This window comes from Ursus americanus, chromosome 9, assembly GCF_024610735.1.
Source record: "Ursus americanus isolate L20-20 chromosome 9, mUrsAme1.1.p, whole genome shotgun sequence".
NCBI classification, from domain to species: Eukaryota; Metazoa; Chordata; class Mammalia; order Carnivora; family Ursidae; genus Ursus; species Ursus americanus.
Genome location: NC_142135.1, coordinates 66,166,659 through 66,190,874, shown reverse-complemented (window position 1 = coordinate 66,190,874; position 24,216 = coordinate 66,166,659). Strand labels below are relative to the sequence as shown.

The 24,216-nt window shown below is 42.1% G+C and overlaps 1 protein-coding gene across 1 annotated transcript; it reads right to left on the bottom strand.

Annotated features, from left to right (window-relative positions):
- Positions 1–2,856: 2,856 nt before the first annotated feature.
- GGH (gamma-glutamyl hydrolase) lies at positions 2,857–23,871 on the bottom strand. The gene is made up of 9 exons (XM_045789025.2): positions 23,635–23,871; positions 20,554–20,668; positions 16,155–16,205; positions 13,112–13,196; positions 10,323–10,461; positions 8,235–8,341; positions 8,063–8,153; positions 4,956–5,093; positions 2,857–3,253 (listed from the first exon to the last, which is right to left on the bottom strand). The coding sequence occupies exons 1-9, from the start codon at positions 23,741–23,743 to the stop codon at positions 3,132–3,134; spliced, it is 957 nt and encodes a 318-aa protein (XP_045644981.1). The 5' UTR covers positions 23,744–23,871; the 3' UTR covers positions 2,857–3,131.
- Positions 23,872–24,216: the final 345 nt, after the last annotated feature.

The window sequence follows — 24,216 nt, the reverse complement described above, 5'->3', positions numbered from 1 at the left end:
TGCCCATCCACATGTTCCCTTGTTCACACTGTTTCTTCAGTCTCCGCTCCTCTCCTGCCCGCAGAGAAGTCTTGATACTCAGTGTGGCCTGCTGACCGGTGGCATCGGCATCACCTGGGAGCTGGTCGGAATGCAGATCCTCAGGCCCAACCCCAGACCTGCTGAATCAGAATCTGCATTTTAACAAGATCTCAGGTGATCCCCAGACACATAAGCTTGAAAAGCGCCGCCCTAAACCAGAAGCAGCAGCAAAGACGGTCCAGCTGAAACATCAGCTCTCACAACAGGGCTAGATGACTGGAGCCGTGAACTGGCTCAGTACAAGGGTCCTGGGACCGTGTGTGTGTGTGGGGGGGGGTCTTCTGTGAGTATGGTATGGAGTGTAGCGTCTATACTTCAGATCCTAATGCTTCTTTAGTGTTTCTTTGTGCAGCAGTTGTCACTGGGCCCCTAGAGAGCTAGAGAGCATCACCCTTAGACACAGGCAAGCGGAACAACTTCCTCAAAGCTGTCCAAGGCACTTTCTAGTGCCTAGGACTGACTGCTTAGGGCCAAGTGCTGTCTGGACTAGGGACCTCACACCTGAACCTGGTCTTATGTGGGTCCTGGTCACAGGAAGCACATACCCCAGACTCTTTTTTTTTTTTTTTTAAGATTTTATTTATTTATTCGACAGAGATAGAGACAGCCAGCGAGAGAGGGAACACAAGCAGGGGGAGTGGGAGAGGAAGAAGCAGGCTCATAGTGGAGGAGCCTGATGTGGGGCTCAATCCCATAACGCCGGGATCACGCCCTGAGCCGAAGGCAGACGCTCAACTGCTGTGCCACCCAGGCGCCCCTACCCCAGACTTTCATAAGTGCCTCCACCGTGATGATGAGCCAGGCATGGCAGAACCATGTCATTAGGGCGCTCTGAGCCTAGGCAGGCCTGCATGGGCCCTTTCTCCCATTTCTTCCCTTCAAGGTCCTGTCCAACACTACTCCATTCGTGGGCCAACAAGATGCCCCAAGCGGCTTTTGGAATCACGCCTGTGTGATTGTCCCAGGTCTGGTGGCCAGACTCCAGTTCCAGCAATGTCACTTCACAAGCACAGTATTTCTTTCCAGGATTGCATGAGATTGGGTGGCCAGGATGGTGTTGACATACTGATTTAAAGTGACTCTCTTGATGGGCACAGGACAAGCTCAGGGATGTGGGTTACTGGAGATCCACTGCTGACCCTTGGGCTGGAGCTGCATGTGTGGGCCTGTGTATTGGCCCTTATGCACCCAACTTCCAACTACAGTGTCACCTCTGGTTTACAGAACGCAAAGGTGGTGGGGTGGCAACACCCATCTTTTAGCCTTCATGCTCCAATCACTGACACCCAAGGTGGTCACTCCACTCTTCCCAGGGGTTGCTCAGGATGGCCAGACAGCCCTCCAGGGGCAGCTGGCTGTCTCCTCCTACGGCTTCCCTGTTGCTCAGTAACATCGACAGGCACCTCTAATCCGTCCTCTCTTGTCTCCATTGACATAGCAACAGCAAGCCGCCCTGGGTCAGCCTGAAGTCAAGCTAGACAAGAAAGGGACATTTGCCGTCTGGATGGGACTGCTCTTCTCACTTGCCCTCTGGGGCCTCCTGGCCAAGGCTTCTGGCAGGTGGCGCCACAAGAAAAGCAGAGTATTGTCAACTTTGAAAGTGATTCCATTCTTGGAATAAAGGGAGTCTAGCACAAAAAAATTAAAAAATATACATGGTAGGAAAAATGGAAAACTGAATTTAAGTAAAAAAGAAATGATGGCTTACATTTTCTCATATTTGCGGTCATCAGCAATGAAGCACAGTGAGAACCTTTGGGAGCAATTAGAAGCTGGTCTTCACGGCAGGATGGATGCTTCGGCCTCGTGAGTCATGATAAAGTCAGGATTAAGTGTTATTAGGGAACTTCCGAGACAAGGAGATTTATATTTCAATACAAATGGGCTGGGAAGAGCCCTGGCAGTGTATCACATCGCTTTTTCTAGAGGTGACAGACTTGAACTTAGCTAGCAATGGCACACTGGACAAGACTTCGCAGAATTTTTTTGCTCCTGGATAGAAACTAAATCTGTCACACTTCTCTTGAAGTCCTGTGAGCTAAGTGTGTTAATACCTTTCAATTTCTGTGTTCTGTTTGGATTTTTGCCCAAAGCTTATGGCTTGCTCCAGTATCTTCAGGTTATTGTTCTCATCCTTCTGGACATAAACTCATTCCTCACCTACAACACTTTGCCCAGTCACTCTGTTTCCCGTGTTTCTACTTCTCCAGCAGCAGCGCTGAAGGACTGAGGAGAACACAGGCATAAACACTGTCTGTCAACAACAGCTCAAACTCTTCTCTCTTCTGCTTCATTGTCCTCAAGGAATTCCTAAACTTCAGAGTTGGTGAGGGTACATGGGACAGTGAGGGAGGCACAGATCGAGAAATGTATTAAAATGTATGCAAATAAATGTATGGCAGCTTTCAAATTATTTTCCATGGAAAGAAAGTTGACTCCCCAGTGGTCACAAGTACTTACTGAGGGCTTACTGTGTTAGACATTGTGAGAGATAGAAAGTTCAAGATCCAGGCTCTGCATTCAACAGGTGTGCAGTTTAACTGTGAAGCTGAAAAGGCAGAAAAGGAAATATGTGTGTATATACACACACTCTCATGCACACACACTCACCCGGCCTCACACGCCCTCACACTCACATACTCTCTCTCACACACACACTCCAGTACTCCCAAGACTCAAAGAAGGACTCACAGTGAACTAGAGGTAGGATTTAGAAAGGGTCTTCAGCAAGGATGGGGTGGGTGGGTAGGGGGAGGTATTTATTTCCACAATCAATCAATGAGAAAAAAATATTTGTATTTTCAATCCATTTGTTTTGTTCTGATCTTCAGATAAAAGCTTTTCCATGAAATACACCGCAATTTATTTGTCTTACTGATTAATTATCGAATGTGATATAAATAATCAAATACTCCGAATGAAGAATCAGAACCCCATAACATCATCGAAAAGGAATCTCTGTGCCTTTCCATTATTGCCATGAGTAGCAAGTTATTGCAACAGTTTAATCGTGGAATGATTCAAAATTTCTGTTAACACATTCCAGGCTTTCAATCAAATATATAACTTTGCTGAAATGCAGAAATATTTCCAGTATAAACTGGACGGAACTGATAAATCAGCGCTTCATTCTCTTCAACATCAGATTCAAAATGATGACCGTTTTTCCGAGCTGCAAGAAAAAGACAGTGTTAATTTTTAAAAAGGTAAGATAAAATTTTCAAAAGGCTACTTTATAACATTTCTTCCTATCGTCAGATGTATTAAGCAGGGAAAATACCACCAAAAAAGGAGAAATGCCTTATAAGATTTCCCCCAAATAGAGGAGCACCTGATTTATCGCCTACCGAACGAGCGTCTACACCTGATCCCAGATCCGGTGTGGGACTCGCTCCCCGCTGATCCAAACACTAGGGCCTACTGCGTGCCAGACTTGCCGCAGGGCCCAGGGATGGAAATATAACCAGGGCAAGGACCTAGCACTCAGGAAGCCTCGTCTAGTAACCGCACAGAATCGTATATTGGGTGTTTTCACAGTCTACCTTCACGGACATGCTCCCAGAGTAAAGAGAACGGAGAAACTGGCAGAGCTGAGGCCGACGGAGAAGCGAGAGGCAAGGCAGAAATGTGACACACAAGGAGACACAAAGAAGTTGGCTAAAGTGGGAGCGTGAACCAGGGAAGGTTCGACTTGATCCTCAAGTCGCAATAAACACAGGCTTTGTGGCATTTTTTTTAGAAAGCAGGGTATTGGGAAATAGAGATAAAAAGAAATAGCTCCGCCACGTGCTAACCCTGCAACAAAGTCCACGTACTGCCGTTCTCATTTATTCCCGCACACACGACGATTAATACTGCACACAGCAGAACCTAGCTTTCAGTTCCGGGTTTTGGTCACGAAACGACCCCTTCAACTGAACGTAACCAGAGTGAACTCAGGAGGAAGTATGTTCCTAAGGAGTGTGAGCAGGAAGGTCGAGAAAACTCTGGGCAAGCTTGAGAGAGGGCGCAAACAGAGCATGCTGAAGTTCACGCCTGGCCAAGGTGATGCCCTGTCCTTGCAGTTGTGTTCGTAGCTCTGTCTCACACCTGTATCACTCAATGAAAATGTAAGCATCTAGGGGCACCTGGGTGGCCCAGTCGGTTGAACGGCCAACTCTTGCTTTTGGCTCAGATCATGGTCTCGGGGTCCTGGGATCGAGCCCCGCGTTGGGCTCCATGCTCAGGGGGGAGTCTGCTTGAGATTCTCTCTCTCTTCCTCCCTCTGCCTCTACTCCTCCCTCCCACTCTCTCTCTCAAATGAATAAATCCTAAAAAAAAAAAAAAACAACTTAAGCATCTACAACCAAATTCTCCATTTTACCCGCAAACATAACAGCATGAAGATGTCTCTGCGTTTGCCCCATGAAAGAGGAGGAAAAGCTTATTGACTGTCTCCAATGTGCCAACAGCTGTAGACAGGCAGCCTTACAATCACAGACTGATGAGTATATATTCAATTTATATCATTTTCTTAGAAAAATAACATCCAATTCTCAGAGAATGTTAAAATTAAAACATTATTCCTAAAAGAAGAGGAATGAAGCAAATTTTAAAAAAATAAGAAAGAAAGAACAAGAAAAAAGAACTCAATCTTTACACTGCTGTTCAAGAATTCAGAGCACTTTAGAGTGTCCAGTACCATTAACTGAAATAATTGTCCTGGTTTTATTTGAATGCCTAGTATCTCAATTTCAGGGCTTTTGCATGATTTAATTTTTTGTTAAAGTTAAACTTACTGAACATCTACAGAGCAAAAGAGTAAACAAACTTCAGATGAGGGCAATTTCCTCCAAAACTACACTAGACAATAAAATTATATACCCACATATTACCTTCAGCAACAAAGAACTCGGCTAAGTAAAATGCAGCCTTCACAGCATTAGGTGCGTGGGAAATGCCTTCTAAATTCCCCCACTCATAAGGTGCTTTCTCTGGATGCCACTGGACACCATATACTGGATACTTGTACCCTGCATGAAGAACACAAACGAGTAAGTATTAAGAATGGTCTAAGGGGCACCTGGGTGGCTCAGTCGGTTAAGCATCCGACCCTTGATTTTGGCTTGGGTCGAGCTCTCAGGGTTGTGGGATCGAGCCCCATGTTGGGTCTGCTTGTCCCTCTCCCTCTGCTCCTCCCTCCATTGCACGTGTGCTCTCTCTCTCTCTCTCAAATAAATAAAACGGAGTCATGTTTTATATCCTATGTAAACCATAACTTTATAACTCACAATGTCAGAGTAAAACTGTGCTCATTCTCCCAGAGACAAAATAAAGAATTTCAGTTCACAGAGTTAACATCCACAACACATTTCACTCATTTTCAACATTTTACAGTCCGTAATTTGATTTGCTTTAGTAGGTAATTAGAGGACAGTAAAATAGTTGAGCCTCTGAATACACCCCAGTCAATAGTCAGGTGCCCGTGTGATTAGTGACACAAGTTTCTTCCGTGATGGGTCTGTTTCTCCCCACCTCATCCTGCGTTTTCATCCCCTCCCATAATGATGTATTCATAGGAGAATGAACGATGACGCACATTTTTGGTGTCCTTTTATGTAAGCCAGTTTGTCTTGGCCTAACTCTGTCCCTCTGTCTGTGGAATGGTTCCTAACCTCATGACTGGTGTTTCAGAGGGGTCATCAGAGGCTCCCTGGAAAGTGGCTTTGTGGACAGTTAGGAGGCTACCGAGGAGTCCAGGTGGAAGGTAGTTAATGCAGAAATAGAAGAGGGCGAAGCTGGAGGGAAGGGAGGTAACATTTGCAAGCATCTGGGGAGCAGAAGGTGGCACACAGTTTTTAGATGTGGAGAACGAGGGCAGGCAGTCAAGGACAACATCTAAGTTTCTACCTTAGGATGATTTGGTGAATGGCAACACTCTCGCGGAAGCAGAACAGAGAGGAGGGAAACAGTTAAAGAGAAAATAATCGGCTCCCTTTCCAATGGGCTGAGCAACCTTCCCCAGAATTCCCCAGCTATTGTCTATAAACCCTTGGACCTCTGACTTCCCCGGGCCAGCAAGCCAGTGATAAGGCCAACCTTTGAATGATGCGAACTACAACCACTTTATTCCAGTTCACTCCGCTTCAGTACCCTGGCCTCTCCCCTACTCAAGGACTGTCTACTGTTTGTAGGTTCTCATTTGTAGGACTTTGCTTCCTTGCACAGCAGTGATCTTTTTGGCCAGGAATTGCTCATTTTCATTAAAGCCTCCTAATGTGGAAATCCCTTAAAATCTGGGGTAAATGTAGTTTTCTCCAGAGAGAATTATTTATATTAGCTTCTGCCATAAACGTTGGGACACTCTCAGTCTGTGATGACTTTAAACATAATTTTTACTTGAGATTTATTGAACTTCCCAGTTAGTTTTAATGCAGGCCACAGGTGACCAGCGTGTCACTATGAATGCTCAAGCCTTAGTTACCACCACCCCCACTCCCGTAGGGTCAAGGTTCAAGATGGCAACTCCCGCAGCTCTGCAGGCAGGCTTTGTTGAGGGTCCTGATGCATGGGGTACCTTCAGTGGAGGGGGTTCCTGAGCTTCCTCTCAAGTTCTCCTGGTTCAATAATTATGCTGGTTTAAATACTCCACTTAATAATATAACATCAAATAATACCATATAATCCAGTAATTCCACTACTGGGTATTTACACAAAGAAAACAGAAACACTAATTTGAAAAGATATATGCACCCCTCTGCTTATTGCATCATTTACAAAAGCCGAGACATGGAAGCAACCTAAGGGTCCAGCGATAGATGGATGGATAAAGAAGATGTGGCATAAACATATGATGGAATATTACTCGGCCATAAAAAAGAATGAACTCTTGCCATTTGAGACAACATGGCTGGAGCAAGAGGGTATGATGTTAAGTGAAATAAGCCAGACAGAGAAAGACAAATACCACGTGATCTCACTCAGATGTAGAATCTCAAAAGCAATACAAACAAAAAACAGAAACAGACGTATAAATACAGAGAACCAACTGTAGGTGCCAGAGGGAAAGGGGCTGGGGGTTGGACAACATAAGGGAAGGGGATTAAAAGTTACAACTTCCAGTTATAAAATCAGTAAGTCACAGGGAGGGATAAAAGGTACAGCACAGGGAATATAGTCGATAACACTATAGTAATTTTGTATGGTGATCAATAAGTACACTTCCTGTGGTGAGCACTGCGTAATACAGAGAACTGTCCCATCCCTACGTTGTACACCTACAACTACTATGACACTGTATGTCAACTACACTTCAATTTAAGGAAAGCACTCAACTCCCAGAGGGTTTGGCCTGAGTATCCTGTCACCTCATCGATGTACAGGCATCCCTCCACTTTCCAGAAGTCTACATTCTGCCACTTCACTGTTAGGAAAAGACTTACACTAGTACAGTAACGGCTTTTCTTCATAAAAGCAAAATCCTCTTCAGCTTTCTTTCAGTTAGTGGAAACAGAGACTCGTGCAGGTCTTTCATAAAACCGAAGTGGCTTAACGTGAACTTTTGGCAAGTGGAGGGATACTCTCTGCTCTGTGCCGTTGTGGCTTAGGGGTTTCATAGGAAGGCTCTACTTTTGGGTAGTGGGGTAAACTTGTGTTTAGGAACCTGTTCTTCTGAACATGAGTCATATTTTTTGTTGTTGTTTGGAGGAGAAACTGTCATGGTACTCACTCTACAACACTGCTAGAAACAGAAGTCATTCTCTCCACTTACTCTACTCTCCCTTTATTCTTTACGTTCCTTCTCCACCACTCCATCCACCAGACGACCCAGGTACATCACAACCGATTTGGAACACGGACAAAAATACATCTCCTGTCCCCCAAAATGCCCTAGCTTCTATCTTCACACTCCAGAGTAACATGATTTCATTCATAAGAGAAGTATAAAATCAATATATATAAACATAAGTGAAATACAGTGTACATGTGCCATGATATATACCTTCCATGGTTGAAATAAACTCAGTCTTGCCATCTGTATTTGTAGTTAATACATTGAAAAACTTCTTTAACTCTTCATTCATCGTAAAATTCTAGAGTATAAAGATAAAACAAATTCATTACTTCTGTAGTTAATCTAAAGGCATTAATTTCATTGTTAATCAATGTGATACCATCATGGAGAGGCTCCACTTGTGGAAATTTGCAGTCAGAGGTTCTGTTGATAATGACTTCAACAAGTCAGCAGGAAAATTCTGGAACATTCTGCTCTGTGATGCATCTGAAATAATTTAAGCACAAGAGAAATAATTTAAATACAGAAAATATAAAATCCACTGAAGTCACTGATCCATGGCCCAAAAAGCGCCATTATTAAGATATAATCAGGTGACTAAATGATAAGCAAAACATATCATTTCCACATATATACTCTAGTCAAACACAAAATGAGTTTAACATACAAATTCAAATATGTTCCATAATTAAGTACTTTTCTTCTAGAATTTTAACATGAGTAACTAAAACCCTTCTGATATGATAATTATCAGGCCAGCCATCAAGTAAGCAGAAAAATTTATCTTGAGTTCTCTTGAAAACAGGTACAATTTACCACATGAATATATTTTTGTTTTCTCAGGAAATGATCCAGAACTTTCAACTTATTTTCAAAGGTATCTGGAATTTAAAAGGTTTAAAAATACCAACAATGTAGGAAGGAACATTAAAAAGGCCAAGAAATCTCTACTCAGTAAATAGACCAAAAAGAGCAATTTACCTTGACGCAGCTTTCCCCAAATGAAGCCTCTCATTCAGCATGCTAATGGCTTCCATGAGAATCCCTGCACCTCAGATAATAAAAATCCACTCAAGTACCTTACTTCAGTGGATTCTAGTCCTTTTTTACATAAACTTGGTTTTTCACCACATACATCCAAAACAGTCTGACCTAATACATGTACTTCCCACAGAGTTCTTGCAAGAAAGAGCTCTGAAAAGTGTAGAGCACTGTATGGGTTCTGTGTATAACAACTACCGCTTTCCAGCCAAAAAGCCCGATGAGAACAGGAATACTTGACAGCACTCAACTCTGAGGACTCAGAGATCGGGTAACCTATGAGAATCGTTACCTATTTACACAGAGCGGTATAACAAGGAATTTTCCTGGTCTTTGTCCTGAGTTCCTGACAGGGAGCTTCTAAAACTCTCAGCAATTCCTGAAAATTGGAGTGTCTTCGTAATACCAACAAGGTGACTCATGGGGGGCCCCTAGATAGCTTCGGGATGAGGTTGATCATCAGAAACATCAACCACATGAGTAGAGTAGGTTAGGACTCTGAGGCAGCCTGATTTCCAGGGATGGAAAGGCGACTGGAGATTGTGCTCAGCCACACAGCCAATGATTTAACCAATCCTGCCTTTGCAGTGAAACCCCGATAAAAAATTCTAGACAATAAGGCTCATGGGAGTGTTCCAGCTGGTGAACACACTGACATGCCAGTAGGGTGATGTGCTCTGACTCAACAGGGAGAGGACACGGAAGCTCTGCATTCCCTCCGGGACCTCAACCTATGTATATCCCTTCCAATAAAATTGTTAGTGCAAACACAGCACTTTCCTGAGTCCTGTGAGTCATTCTGGTGAATTACTGAACCTCAGGAAGGGTCATGGGAATCCTCAAGATTGTGGCCTGTTGGTCAGAAGCGTGGGTGGCCTGGGGATGTGACTCGTGGCTCGTATCTGAAATAAGGGCAGACTAATTGGGGAGATTAGCTGTAACTATGGAGTCTGCACTAACTCCAAGTGGCTAGTCCCAGAATCGAATTGTGTACACCACAGCTAGGGTTAAAACAGAGTACACAGCCAAGGGAAAAGTGCTGTGCTATCATAATTCATAGCTACCATTATGCGAGTTGTATTCCAAGCACTTCACACAGTAGCTGGAAAGCAGTTACCTTATTTAATCTTCACAAACAACCCTAAGAGGAAAACCCTTTAAAATCAGGAAATTAAAGTCAAGGGAGGTTAGGGGCGCCTGGGTGGCACAGCAGTTAAGCGTCTGCCTTCGGCTCAGGGCGTGATGCCGGCGTTATGGGATCGAGCCCCACATCAGGCTCCTCTGCTATGAGCCTGCTTCTTCCTCTCCCACTCCCCCTGCTTGTGTTCCCTCTCTCGCTGGCTGTCTCTATCTCTGTTGAATAAATAAATAAAATCTTTAAAAAAATAAAAAATAAAAAATAAAAGGTCAAAAAGAGAATTCTCACCTTTAGTGAAGTTCAGCGGCATTGTAATTCCATCCGTATGTGTGAGAGTTAATAAGGACTTTCCACTAATCAGATATGAAAGCTCCTCGAATCCCAGGCAAGTGCCCCACACAGGAAAATAGTCTCCATCATCAAAACTCTAGGCAGAGTGAGAGAGAAAACTAAGCTTCTTCAGACTTTTCCAAACAAAGATTATACATTGATTTGTCATTACAAGACAGGCGCCTGAGTCATGCACATGTTTCTAAAGAATTTTCCAGGATCCATAAGTAGGCTATCACTTCCTCTTTCCTCAGATCAAGCTCCTACATAATCACTCAGTTTCAGTCAGAGACCGACAGCTGCCAGGCAACAACCAAGCAATACAAGGATCAGTTAGGGACTGCAAACATCGAAGATCATGCTGGAGAGATGTCCACTGGTACATCTTCCACGGATCTAGCTGCTTTGGATGGCTGTCTGCTTTGCACACACGCTGAAGTCCTTCCCTCATTATCTCGGAATTTATAGTAATGGCTGCATTATAGCACCTTCAGCTAATCAAATTTAAATCAGGGGAAACCCATGATCTGGAAGGAAAGGAACAGTCCGTAAGGAAAAGGCTAAGCAAAAGTAAAATAACTGTGTATAGAGTAAAAGTTGTCAACTGAAGAAGTACAAACGTACCGAGCTGCTTCAAAGGGAGTCACGACAACGAACATGAACGGAGAAAAGTCTTCTAGTGACTGCCTTTTCGGGTTAAGTAAAGATTAAATCCGTATGGACTGATGGTTACAGAACGGAGTGTTGCAACTTTTCTAAAAGCAGTGATTTTCCTGCATAAATTGTAAAATATAACCTAACAGTCACTCATCTTAAATGAGGAAGTGGTTAGGGTTTTCTCTTTCTGTTCCTTTCTGAGAAAAATACAGAATTACGGTAATTCCTATCCTTGCTATCCTACAGTAGGATTTTTAACACTTTCTATGCAGGTCTGGGAAATTTTATTTTTAGAAGTTAGAATTGCATGCATTAAGTTGAAAGGCCACACTGCATTTACTTCTAATAGACACAAAGGCGGGTTTCACTGCTCAGTTTCCATATGTACCAAATTTCATTGCTCGACTAAATGTGAAGTCCTCGCCTGCTGGGACCACATCTTTTACTCTCTGTGGATTCTCTGCAGAGCCTAGCAGAGCAAAGGACGCAGAGTAGGCCTGAGGAGATCTAACAGACTTCACTTCTCAAGGCTTCTTCAGTGAGAGCTTTGTGGACCCAGGGGCTGTAGCTAAATTAGTTCAAGGTTGCTGAGCTTTCTTCCTTTGCTTTGAAATCTTCAAGTAGCTAATTACATTTCAAAAGGTAGACTTTTGGCTCTTAGGCGTTAGGTGGCTCCTTTTTTTTTTTTTTTTGAAGATTTTATTTATTTATTTGACAGAGAGAGACAACCAGTGAGAGAGCAGGGGGAGTGGAAGAGGAAGAAGCAGGCTCCCAGTGGAGGAGCCTGATGTGGGGCTCGATCCCAGAACGCCAGGATCACGCCCTGAGCCGAAGGCAGACGCTTAACGACTGCGACTGCGCCACCCAGGCGCCCCAGGTGGCTCCTTTTTTTTAATTGAGCAAGCTGGTTATATGAGTCCCTGGATACAAAAGGAAACATGACTATTTTATGATGTTTATATATATTTTCCAAATGCATTTTAAATCACCCACATTATAAAATTTCCGCTTTGTTCACTTTTTCAAAAAAAAAATCCACTGAGCATGTACTCAGTACATCGTACCATATTATATGAAATGAGGAATACCTCAAAGGCTGTTAGAACCATGAACTCTGCTGAGACACGAATAACTAATCTCAAGATATTCTGTCTTCTGAAATATAAGCTCCCGAAGGTCATGGAGCCTGGCATATTACCACGTGGGAGCTAAGTAAATGTTTGAACTATTCTACAACAAAATACTCTAAAAGTTAAGAGAGAGTGGGATGCCATTCCTGTTGGAGTTGGGAAAGAAACCTCTACAGAAGGGGAGTAGCACCTTAGCCTGAGAAGATGGACCAAGTTGTGAATTAGTGATGGAATGGAAAGAAACAGACTAAGCCAATTTAAAAGTAGGAGGACACAGAATATATGCTAGAAATACCAAACTGGCTTCAATTATGTGCCGAAGGAAAAGCTAGAAAAGTGGGGCTGTGGACACACCCTCTGTGTCTTGATCTGAAGACAATGAAAGGCTACAGATGATTAAACAGCCTAGCCATTAAAAGTTTTTAAACAAGTATCTCATATGCTAAAAGCTGTTCTTTAGGGAAATATTTAAGGGCAGGGGGAGGTACAGGGGCCAGCAAGATCATAGCTCAGGAGAGAAATAACAAGGATCTGCCTCGTGACTGAATGTGGAGTCTAGGGTAACTGTGAAGAAAGGGCAAATAGGATTGAATAAGTTGCGACGACGAGCAGCTTTCAAGAGGAGATGAGAATTAATAACATATGAACAATGCCTGGTACATAAAAAAAAAAAAAAAAAACAACAGCTTACTAAGCCAGCATGAGGACCTGGTTCCTATCAATGAGCACGAACAGAGAGGGCCAGTGTGCGGGGCTCTGGTTCCCTTGGAAGGTCACAGGAAACAGGTGAGCACTGCTGGGATTGCTTAAGAACAGGAAGCTCAAAAGATAATTGGGGGGGGGGGGGGGTTGAGGCTAGGGTAATTGTGAGGGAAGTATTACCACATGCTTAAGAAAGAATTATCCTCATGAAAAATTACAAAAACCCACATGGAATAATATGCAATAACTGATATCTACCTGTTTGGCAAAGTTGTAGAATTTTTTGGCTGTGAGAGCATAACCTGACTTCTTGAGATCAACGCTTCCTCCAGGGAAAAGGATCCTGAAACAAAGAAACACACTTTATTTTAAGACAGCTTCTTCCTTAACACATAAGCAACAATATCACTAAGGGAAGTGAGAAAACTGTGGCAAAAATATAATATTTATACTCTTACACATTCGTAAACTACCACAGTTAACATACTTCTAGAAGCATATATTCTTCCAAAACTTGTTCAATAAACAAGTTTATTTTTGAGATCGAGTGTGGATAAGTTAAGGATAAATAAGTGGGGGAAGGGAGGTGAGTACACAAAGCTAGAAATCAAATCAAGATAAAATTCCAGGTACAGCTAGGTTTGAATCAAGGGATCAGTGATGCCAAAATCAATTGCAGGCCCATAATCATGAATCGGTTTTGGATCTCAGAGAATTATTTTTAATCAAAAAGAACAAACTGGTCATAAAAATATATGTAGGCTAGAATTAAATATCCAGGAGAATTTAATTTTTTATTATCACTCTGAAATTTCTTCTAAAATATGCAGACTATTAAAAAATTGAAAAAAAATTACAATTCTGGAAAAAGTCTGGGAGAAAAGAGGCGATGTCATGTTTGATTTTATTTTACTCTACCCATAAAGGAGAAATACAGAAAAATATTTACTATGTTTTCATATCAACTTTTTAAATTAACTTTAATTTTAAAATTTATAACAAGTCTTGAAATAACTAAAGATATTCAAAAAAGATTACAAAAGCTGGATTAAATGTATTAAAATTTTGAAAATACTTATATACAAATTCGAGATATATGAAAGCTCACTACTTTTTAAGAGAGAGAGGGGGCGCAAGAGAGCACACACGCAATGCGGGGGTGGAGGGGCAGAGGGAGAGGGAGAGAGAGAATCCCAAGCAGGCTCCACGCTCAGCACAGAGCCCAATGCAGGGCTCAATCTCATGACCCTGAGATCATGAACTTAGCCAAAATCAAGAGTTGGATGCTTAACCAACTGAGCCACCCAGGTTCCCTGAAAGTTCACTTTTGAGATTATTGTTTGTTCAACAAATATATTCTGCTTCTTGGTATTAGCTTGGAGAGACAAGGATGAGGAATTTTTCATAGTCTAGTAGAAAACGTAGAACCTATAAGGTAGAACCATGCAGAAAACCCTACAATTAAAGTGGCTTAATGAAGACTCATTAGCAGGTCTCCCTTTCCCTTCACTCAGTGTCTAAAAAGCTATGTCTGATCAAATCTGGTGTGTTTAATGCTAAAATCCTTTCATAAAGCAAAATTTGACTGTCTTCCCCAGATTGAGAAAGTGCTTTAAAAGCAAGACACTGCCTTTTCATCTCTATGTTCCCCCACAAAGCAGTACGGAGTCCACTGTGTAATAGGGACTCAATAAAGGTGATTACGAAGTTGCATAACAGTATAGCTCATTTTCTGGCATATATTTTTTGTGTATTTTTGAGGTTCTACCATATATTCTGACCTGGACTTACTAATCTTGTCTGTGCAAATAATGGGCACTGTAAATGTTTTACTCATAGCTTTTTAATAAAAAAAAAAAAAAAAGGTAATAAACACAGTTTTTAAAAAATGGAAAAAAAAGAAACTCTTTTTATAAAAGCTTTATCATAAAATAGACTCCCTCCACCCAACTCCCAATCAAAACCAACCACCTTTAGGGGCGCCTGGGCGGCTCAGTTGGTTGAGCGTCGGTCTCGTGATTTGGGCTCAGGTCATGATATCTGGGCTCAGGTCATGATCTCAGGGTTGTGGGATCGAGCCCCATGTAGGCTCCATGCTCAGCACGGAGTCTGTTTCTCCTTCTCCCTCCCCCTCTGTTCTTCCCCTGCTGGCATGCATTCTCTCTCTCTCTCTTTTATAAATAAATAAATAAATAAATAAATAAATAAATAAATATCTTTAAAATCTGTGTGTTCATCACCTGATCGATTATACTGTGCTAATCTCTTCACCCCTACCTTAAAAAAAAAAAAAAAAAAGCAAATGGGAGTATACTATAAATATCATTACGTGCCTTGTTTTTTTAATATAACAATATTACATTGTTCACATAACAACAGTGATCCAAACCAGCATCTGTTATCCTCATTTTTTTAAATCTGTGCATAATACTCTATTATATGCATGTAGTCTATTTTTTTTACCCAATTTCCGACTGATAGACTACTGGGAGGCTTCTAAACTGGGGGTATTTTAGACAATTCTACATGTACGTTTGAGCCTAAGTTTGCACATAACAGGGGCAATAGGTCTATAAAATAAAATTCCTTCTGACAGACTTCCTGGGTCAAAGGTATGTGCATTTTTAATTCCATTTCAATTTCAACAGATATTGCAAAACTACCCCACAAAAAACTATATAACTTACATACCCATAAAGTATGAGAATACTTGTTACTTCACACCCTCACCACAGAATATTAACAAATTTTCTGATCTTTGCCAACTTGATAGTTAAAAAAGTTTATAATTGCTATAATTACCTAACCTTTAATTATGAGTAATGTCAAACATTTTTCATGTGATTAAAAGTTTTATTCTGTTGAACTAACCGATCAAATCTTTTGTGGTGAAGCCAGAGGACAGAAAACTTTTTTCTAAATTCTATTCAAATTATCTTCTGAAAGATAACTGATTATTATCCTCAGACTTAGGACTTCTAAGTACCCTAAGCAAGCAGTATACCCTGCCATTCAAAGTGGCTTCAGAACATTTAAGACAAACATTAAAAGAACAAAGATTATGTCACACGTTAAAAAAAAAACTAAATGTATCTACAATGCAACATTTATTTCTTAAGCCGCCTTCCTTCTGCAGGACTTTTTCACCTCGCAACAAAACAATTCCTATAAAGAACTCGGAAGACTAACATTATACCACTATAGGATAGTTACACAGAAACATGTATGTTTCTAAGTACGTTTTTGCAAAAGCAGGTACACCCACCTCACTCCCTGTATCAAACCAATGCTGCCAACTTACCCATTAATAGACTGGAAAAGCTTTTCATATTCCTCGTTTGTAAGATCAGGCCTGAAAGCAATAAAAACAGTTACAAAACATCCATTTCTAAAACCTAAGGAAAAAAGTAAGGCTGTAAATGAAGCTCCCACATTAATTTTAAAAAGACAAATGAAAAATAATTCTTAAATACCAGACAATATCTCTCTCCCTTCTTAGAGGTATTTGTTCAGACTACATGAAAATCACATACTGTAATTCTTTTATCCTTGCTTTGCTAATCAGACAAGTAAACATGTTTTTCTGTGGTCTCATATAATTTAATACTGTGAAGTACGTGTTAATATGGAAAACATCAAAGACCATGAGATGTGGACACCAGTAATTTCTCTGCTAGCTGAGAACTATCAAAAACACATAAGGATATTCTGTAGCTTTATACAAAGATGAAATAAAGAGATTTATTAATATGCCTACCTCAACTACGGGCAGTTTGGGCAGATAAAAACAATACATATAAATGCCAAGTCTCTGCTTCATCCCACCCGTGCCACTAACTGCAAAGATCTGGAGACCACTGTGTACTCAAAAGTCAGAAGGGTTCCGACCTAGGGATAGGCTACATGCACATCACTGTAGACAATTATTCTGAAGCTAAGTCGCCCAGGTACTCTGAAGCTCCTTTTATCGAATACCACTTAAGAGCTCCTAACATCACCATGTTATTGATGATTTTATCCCCTTCTCCAGAAAAAAGTCATGGGACTAATCTGTGAAAATTTAGTTAAGTCACAGTAAAATGGGTTTGCTCGTCCAGAAGTTCAAGAAAATGCAAGGAGAGAAGAGAGCATTATGGTTATGAAATTCTTGCAAGAACTTTCCTATATTAAGCAGTCTTGTTTCTATAACAGAATAACAAGGCATGATGCCCTCTCAATCAGCCATAAAAGAAGTAGGTTTATGACCAAATGTCAACCACAGTCCATTTCTGCCCCAGGGAATGTTTTAGGGGAAGTTAGAACACCTCTCCCATTATTAGATACACTTATGTGATGCCCAGAACTTGGCTGCGCTTTGTTGTGCTAGGTTCTTCTCTAAGTCCAAATGAGTTCTGCAAGTCCAGGTCTATTTAGAAGTTCATATGGGCGCCTGGGTGGCTCAGCTGGTTGAGCATCTGACTTGATTTCGGCTCAGGTCATGATCTCAAGGTTGTAAGATCAAGCCCCTCCTGCCGGGCTTCACACTTAGCAGGGAGTCTGCTAGAGATTCCCTCCTCTCTCTTTCCCCCTCCCCATGCTTGTTCTCTTGCTCTCAAATAAATAAATCTTAAAAGAAAAAAAAAAAAGAGGGGCACCTGGGTGGCTCAGTCAAACATCCGCCTTCAGCTCAGGTCATGATCCCAGAGTTCTGGGATCAAGCCCTGCACTGGGCTCCCTGCTCACTGGGGAGTCTGCTTCTCCCTCTCCCCCTGCCTCTCACCCCAGCTTGTGCTCTCTCTCGCTCACTCTCTCTCAGATAAATAAAATCTTTCAAAAATTAATTAATTAATTAATTAAATTTAAAAAAAGAAGTTCATAATACTTCTCCCAGCGGAGAGCTATAAAGTAGTGGATGATATTGCAATGGTGCTTACCGTTATCTTAGGTGGAGGATAAATGGACAAGTGGCCCTAACTTGGGAAGTGACAGGGAGAGTCAAAAGTGCGTCTATATTTCCAGTATTCTGCCAGTCTCATCTCCCCAGACTGGATCAATAAAAAGGGAACCAAACAGTCAGGACCCAGAATCTTCCCCATGGATATTTAAACCAGGACAGACAATCATCATTGGAATGGATCCAGAGCACTCAGCTACATTCCAGGGACTTCTACCAGCTAGCCATGCAACCTGGTTTCAGTCATCTCATTAATTCTAAATAAATAAATAAATAAATAAATAAATGGGGCTGCCTGGGTGGCTCAGTCATTAAGCGTCTGCCTTCAGCTCAGGGAGTGATCCCAGGGTCCTGGGATTGAGCCCCGCATCGGGCTCCCTGCTCTGCTGGGAGCCTGCTTCTTCCTCTCCCACTCCCCCTGCTTATGTTCCCTCTCTCGCTGGCTGTGTCTCTCTGTCAAACAAATAAATAAAATCTTAAAAAATAATAATAAATAAATAAATAAATAACTCCCATGTTGTCCATAACTGGACTTTTGGACCCTGCTAATCACTCTTAAGGGGCTTTCTTGTTGAGGGCAGGTTGGAGATGAAGTGTCATGAACTCCAATGCCCCAGAGACCAGACAGGGAAGATAGGCCAGGTCACATTCTTTGAATACAAATATTACTTGCATGTTGTCAGACTTTCTAGAAACCAAAGACCTTCTCAATAGGGCATGAAATAGTTTACTCTCTCTTTAACTAAAACAGCTTAAGTCTGTGATGATGGCAGATGACACAGTTTCAGCAGCGTGAAAAGGAATAATAGGCATTATTGCCAATGGTGGACACTAGCTTGATTTAAAGTCAACCCCAGATGATTGTCTTGGGGGAAAAAAAGAAAAAAAAGAAAAAAAAGAAGGCCAGAAATTCAGACTTTTATGAAGTCTTCTGATTTGTAAATGTTTAGAACTGTTTTAAAACGCTGTGTGAACAAAACACATTTTTAAACCAAAAGCAGCCCATGGGCTGTCACATGCTACCTCTCAGGAGGACGATGCTCCATGGGTTCCACTAGTCCCACAGTGGGGATTTATGATAACTTCAGGGTACCAGGCACCTGAGAAGGCAGGAGACCAAAAACAAACTTCTTTACCTATTCCCGAATCTTGCCTAGGTCTCCCATCCTCCTCCTTTTCCCTTCTGAACCATGGAAGTTCAGAAATAAACTCAACATTATCAGTGTGGCCACTTCATTCTCATTCTGTGTTAGGTCCTCCTTTGGAGGTTACTCTGGGAATTTAGCTGCCATGTATTACATTGGTTTTATAGGAGTAAATGATTCTACTTCCAAGCAATATACCTGAAAATGAACTCTGCGAACCCTCACTGGAAATTAACCTCCATACTGACAGTCACGTTTTCAGTGACTCTGTCATAAATATCAGCATTCTGCTGCTAGTCATCAGGTTTCAAAACTTGCTCAGTTTCAAAACTTTCCCAGTTTCAAAACCTCCCGAGTTTCAAAACTTAACCAGTTTCAAAACTTGTCATTCTTGACTATTCCTCCCTATGTCCTTTCATTCCATTAGTCATCACATCTTGCTGATACTTTGAGAGAACATTTATCCATCGACCCTACAAGTAAGCCAAGCCCTGGTCACTTCACACCTAGCCCACCTCAACAGTCTCTGAACTGGTCTACCTGCCTGTGTCTCTCCCACCTCCCATCCAGGTTATCAGCACTGATATCCTAAAAGAACGCGTGCAGAAAGAGCCCCCATGATCAAAACTTTGAAACACTGTTCTGAAGACTCTAAGCTTCCTCAGCTCTAAAACTCCGGTGTTCCAAATAAGGTTTCATTTGAAAAATTAGATTTGCTACGAAAAAAAAATGAAAGATGAATGTCAAAAGCAAATGGGGTAGAGACAGTTAAATGTCAAAGATCACGCGAGAAGATGATCCTTATGAAGCTAAACATAAAACCACTTTGTGGTACAAGTCTCTCAGTTGTAATGTTTGCATTTTGATTCTTATTGTCTTATTTGAACAGAACCTTTCTTTGTTATAGCTTTTAAACGTGGAATTACATAAACAGGTTGCCCAGAGCAAACAGTTTTGTGTGTGAAATCACTTATAAAGGAATAGATAAGAGAGCTGGAAGATTCTAAAATATGCTAATTTGGGGTGAAAAGATATCATAAATACTTACAAGGTTGTGCTTGTTAAAAAATTCAATTCTTTCCCAATCCAAATATGACATGTCATTTTAGTCTTACTGGGCCATTATATCACAAAAAGTAATGTAGCTCCTTTAAGATTTGCAATTCTTGTAATTTATATTGAATCGACACTGCCGTATTAGTCATTTACAAACCTTTAAAGTACAGTGTGAAGGTATTTTAAAAGTCATCTTCTAAAAATCTCTTTCATTCCATAAGTGTTCCCTTGTTTTAATATTATGGAATAAAGCTGGTTAAGTTGTTGATTCTTTTACTCCATTGTTTTCCAAATGTCTGATGACTACCACCTTTCTGGGGTAGGAAACCACCATCTCATTCTTTACCTAACATGGTTGACAGACCTCTAACAGCACTGTAAATACAGACAGTTTCATACTTTAAATAATTTAATGACTCTAAGCATTAGATTTGGCAAAAGTCAGGAGCAATGTTACCACATTTAAATGATGCAATCATAGCAAAGGAAACGTTAATTTTCGAGATAAAAAAATTATTTGAGATAAAAGTTTTTATTTATACAGTGTAAAAAATGTTGGCTCATACCTTACTGGTACAACTCTTGCACCTGCAGACTCCAGATATTTTACATAGGATGCAGCAATATAGTATTTTCCCAGGCTTCTCATGTCCTTATTACGGCACTTTTGCATTAATACTCCTAAATTATGGAAGGAAGGAAGGAAGGAAGGAAGGAAGGAAGGAAGGAAGGAAGGAAAGATTGTTTTAATTTCAAACAATTTCCTTTTTTTCTTACTCAGAAACTGAAACACCTCACAGTAAAAATACCACCACTGTACTTGTTTAATTCACAGAATTAAATACAAAGCTTCTTCTGTAAGTACATCCACAGACTTTGGGAAGAGAGCAGTGGAGGCTGATCTGAGTTCTAAGTAGCCTCCTCTCTCTCACCTCATCAAGGAGACTAAATAAGCCCCAAAGCAGGTTTACAATAGCACCAGCCTCTTTCACAAACCTAGAATCAATCTCACATCCTTAAGTCTAGAAGGAGGCCTCTCCTCTCCCACACACTCAAAGACACATTGTTTCCTTGACCATAAAGCAAAAGAGTGGAAACACCTTCTGTCCACATCTCTCCAACATCAGCAACACTAAATTAATGTAAGCAATCAACATCTTGCCTCCTCCCCTTCAGACTATTACAATAGCTTCTTAAAAGGTCTCCCTATATCCTTTCTTAAACAATCCTCAACAACTCCAACCAGTTCTCCACATGTTAAGAAATCTGACCATATCACATTCATTCATTCATTCATTCATTTCTTTATTCAATATGTTACGGAATCATAATATATAACAGGCACTGAACTAGGTGCTGGAGATGCATGAGGAAACAAAACAAAAATCCCTCCCTTGTGGGCTTTAATCCTAGTGTGTGGGAGGAAGAGAAGAGAGGTCAAATAATTAACAAGATAAAAAGTTAAAATATAAAGTCTGATGACTGGTGGTAAATGTTAAGGAAAAAAAGTAAAGTAGAATAAGAAGGTGTGTGTTGGAGAAGGGGGAGGGGTTGTTCCCATCTATCCAGGGGAAGAAAGTCTCTTAAATATGATGGTCAGGCAAGTCCTCCCTGAGAAGGCAGAACATGACATTTCAGCCAGGGCTTCAGAGAGGTGAGGAAGTAAACCATACGCAAGTATCTGAAAGAAGAGGAATCCTGAGTGTAGGAACAGCAAGTGCAAAGGCCCTGAGTCAGGTGTGTGCCTATCACATCTCAAGGAGTCCATATGACTAGAGCTCTGTGTGAGCAAGGGAGAAAACAATAGGAAATGAGATCAGTGATAACAAATCAAGAGGGGGTATCTCCTTGTTTAAGAACCTCAATGGGTTACTAAACTTTTATAAACTCTACAAGACGCTGTGTGCTCTGCCCCACCTACCTCTCAGGCTGCCTCTTCCCGCTGAAACATTAGCCCCAGCATAGTACTGGCATCCAATATATATCAATACATGTCTGTCTGGAGAATACACCTGGGCCAGTATCATTCACTGCTTCACCATCTGGAACACTTCACTGTCCCCGTAGGCCATGACAGGAAGAGCTGTCTATACTAACCACTTCTCTATTTCCAGCTTGTCACAAAACTGGCATTTGTCAGGCACTCAGTTAACACATGCCAAATGCCAAAATTTGTTAAGACGATTTTTCTTGTTGTGGATAAGTAAGATCGTCTTCACAGAGGAAAAATGAAATGTGGTAGGGAAAGAATGAGGGAGTGTCACAGGAAATGGAGATGGAGTGGTACAAGGCAGGCAAGGTGAGGCACCACAAAAAAGGGTTTGGGACATGTGAACATAAGTACCAGAAAGGAGACAAGTGTATTAGAATAGGTAAGTTCCACCTACTTCTCCCCCACCCTGCCCCTTTACCCACATACTCACTTTTCCCAGGGGAAAAAGCTCAGGCTGTAAGTCCCTCAAAATGTGACCAAAATTCCACCCAAATTTAAAGCCACATCACAACTTTTGTGGTTTCCTTCTCTTTGAATTCTTTGCACTTCCTAATTCAATGCCTTGAACACAGTAGGTCCTTAGTTCACTATTTTGTCTTAAGTGATGTGACTGAAAGCACACTCTCTGTTTCTGTAATTGACCCTGGACTACCACCCCTTCTAGGAAACGGAAAAGAATCCCCCCCCCATCCCTTTTTCCTTTTTCCCTCCTCTCTGTACTCACAATTCCCAACACACTACATAGAATTTTATTTTGAGTGAATTTTCCTTGGAGAACCTAACCACCATTTTAAACAGCTATGAAATAAGGCATTCCAAGTTCCAAATATTGATACAGAAACCATTTGAAAATTGGGCACTAGCAATATATATGGGGGAAAAAACCTCATTTACTTACTATTTAGTTACAGAATATGATGTTCCTCTTCCCAGAAGGTAAAGGAGTTTGAATGCCATAATACTACCTCTAAAATAAAGCCAGTCTTAATTGTCTGACATAAACTGCTTTTGGCAAATTTTAATTCTAAGCTGATTGATTTCTCCTGGGTAGCCTTCCCCTTCCCTGTCTCGAATGTCTGTTCTGGCAATGCACACTGATTTTACTCTTTAAAACATAAATTTGTTGGACACGAAAAATTACACGCTTCACTTTAACACCAGGATTATACACTAGGATTATACTAGCCACTGCTGCCCTCCGATGCTGAAGATGACAACATCCAAAGTATACTGTAATTCCTTGATCATCTGGTCAATTCGATTTTTATACGTATAATGCATTGTATCTTAAAATATGCCCTCACTCCGTGAAATTTTAATAAACATAATGTATGTACAGAGTCTGGTGAGTTAGCAGAAATTCGTAGCTATGTACAAAGAAGAAAATCCGCAGGATTCTTCCCAGCGCACCCTCCTCCCTTCCAACTTCAAGAGTCAAATGAATTTGAGGAAACCACCAGGCATCAGCTATATTTCGGCACGATCGAAATGGTGTCTTGGCTCGGCTCTTACTCGTGCTACAAATGAAGGCACACATCGTAACCCTGGACTCCGGTATTTCTAAGACGGGACGCAACAGCTGGAACCCAACAGCGGGAAGGGCCAAGGACGGACACCCGGCCGCAGGCCCGCGGCTCCCGCCCGGCCTTCTTACCGATGATGGGCTTCTTCGAGGTGGAGGCGCGAGGAACGCACAGCCCGGGGCTCGGCGCCCCGCACAGGACCAGGACCAGCACACACAGCAGGCGCTCCAGTCTCGCCATCGTGCTCGCCGCCTCCCGCCGCCTTTCAAAGGCACAGCTGGCAGGGCACCCAGGTCTGCTGCAGCGGCGGCGGAGGCGGCAGTGGCGCGGAGGGCGGTCTCCCGGCCGCGCGGGTGCGGTGGGCGCGGGCGGTGCTCCGCCGCGGAGCCCTATGGGAAATGCAGTTCCGGTGCGCGCGCAGGCTGCCGGGCTGGAGCGGACGGTTTGGGGGACTCAGTCGCCGCTCCTGCCCCATCGCTCGGCCCTCACTCTGCCACCCGCTGCTTCTGAGCGGCGGCCGGTGCGGAGAACACCGGAAACTTCTGGGTGGGCCGGAGGTAGGCCTGGGGTGGGTGGAATCTTCCCTTTCAGCAGTTCTACGGAGGTGACCTTAGGTCACCCGTAACGGAGCCCAGGCTCTCGAAGAGGAACGCCTGGGTCCCGGCCTGACCGAATCTTGTAACCAGGCAGCAAGCGGGGCTTGTGAGAGGTTC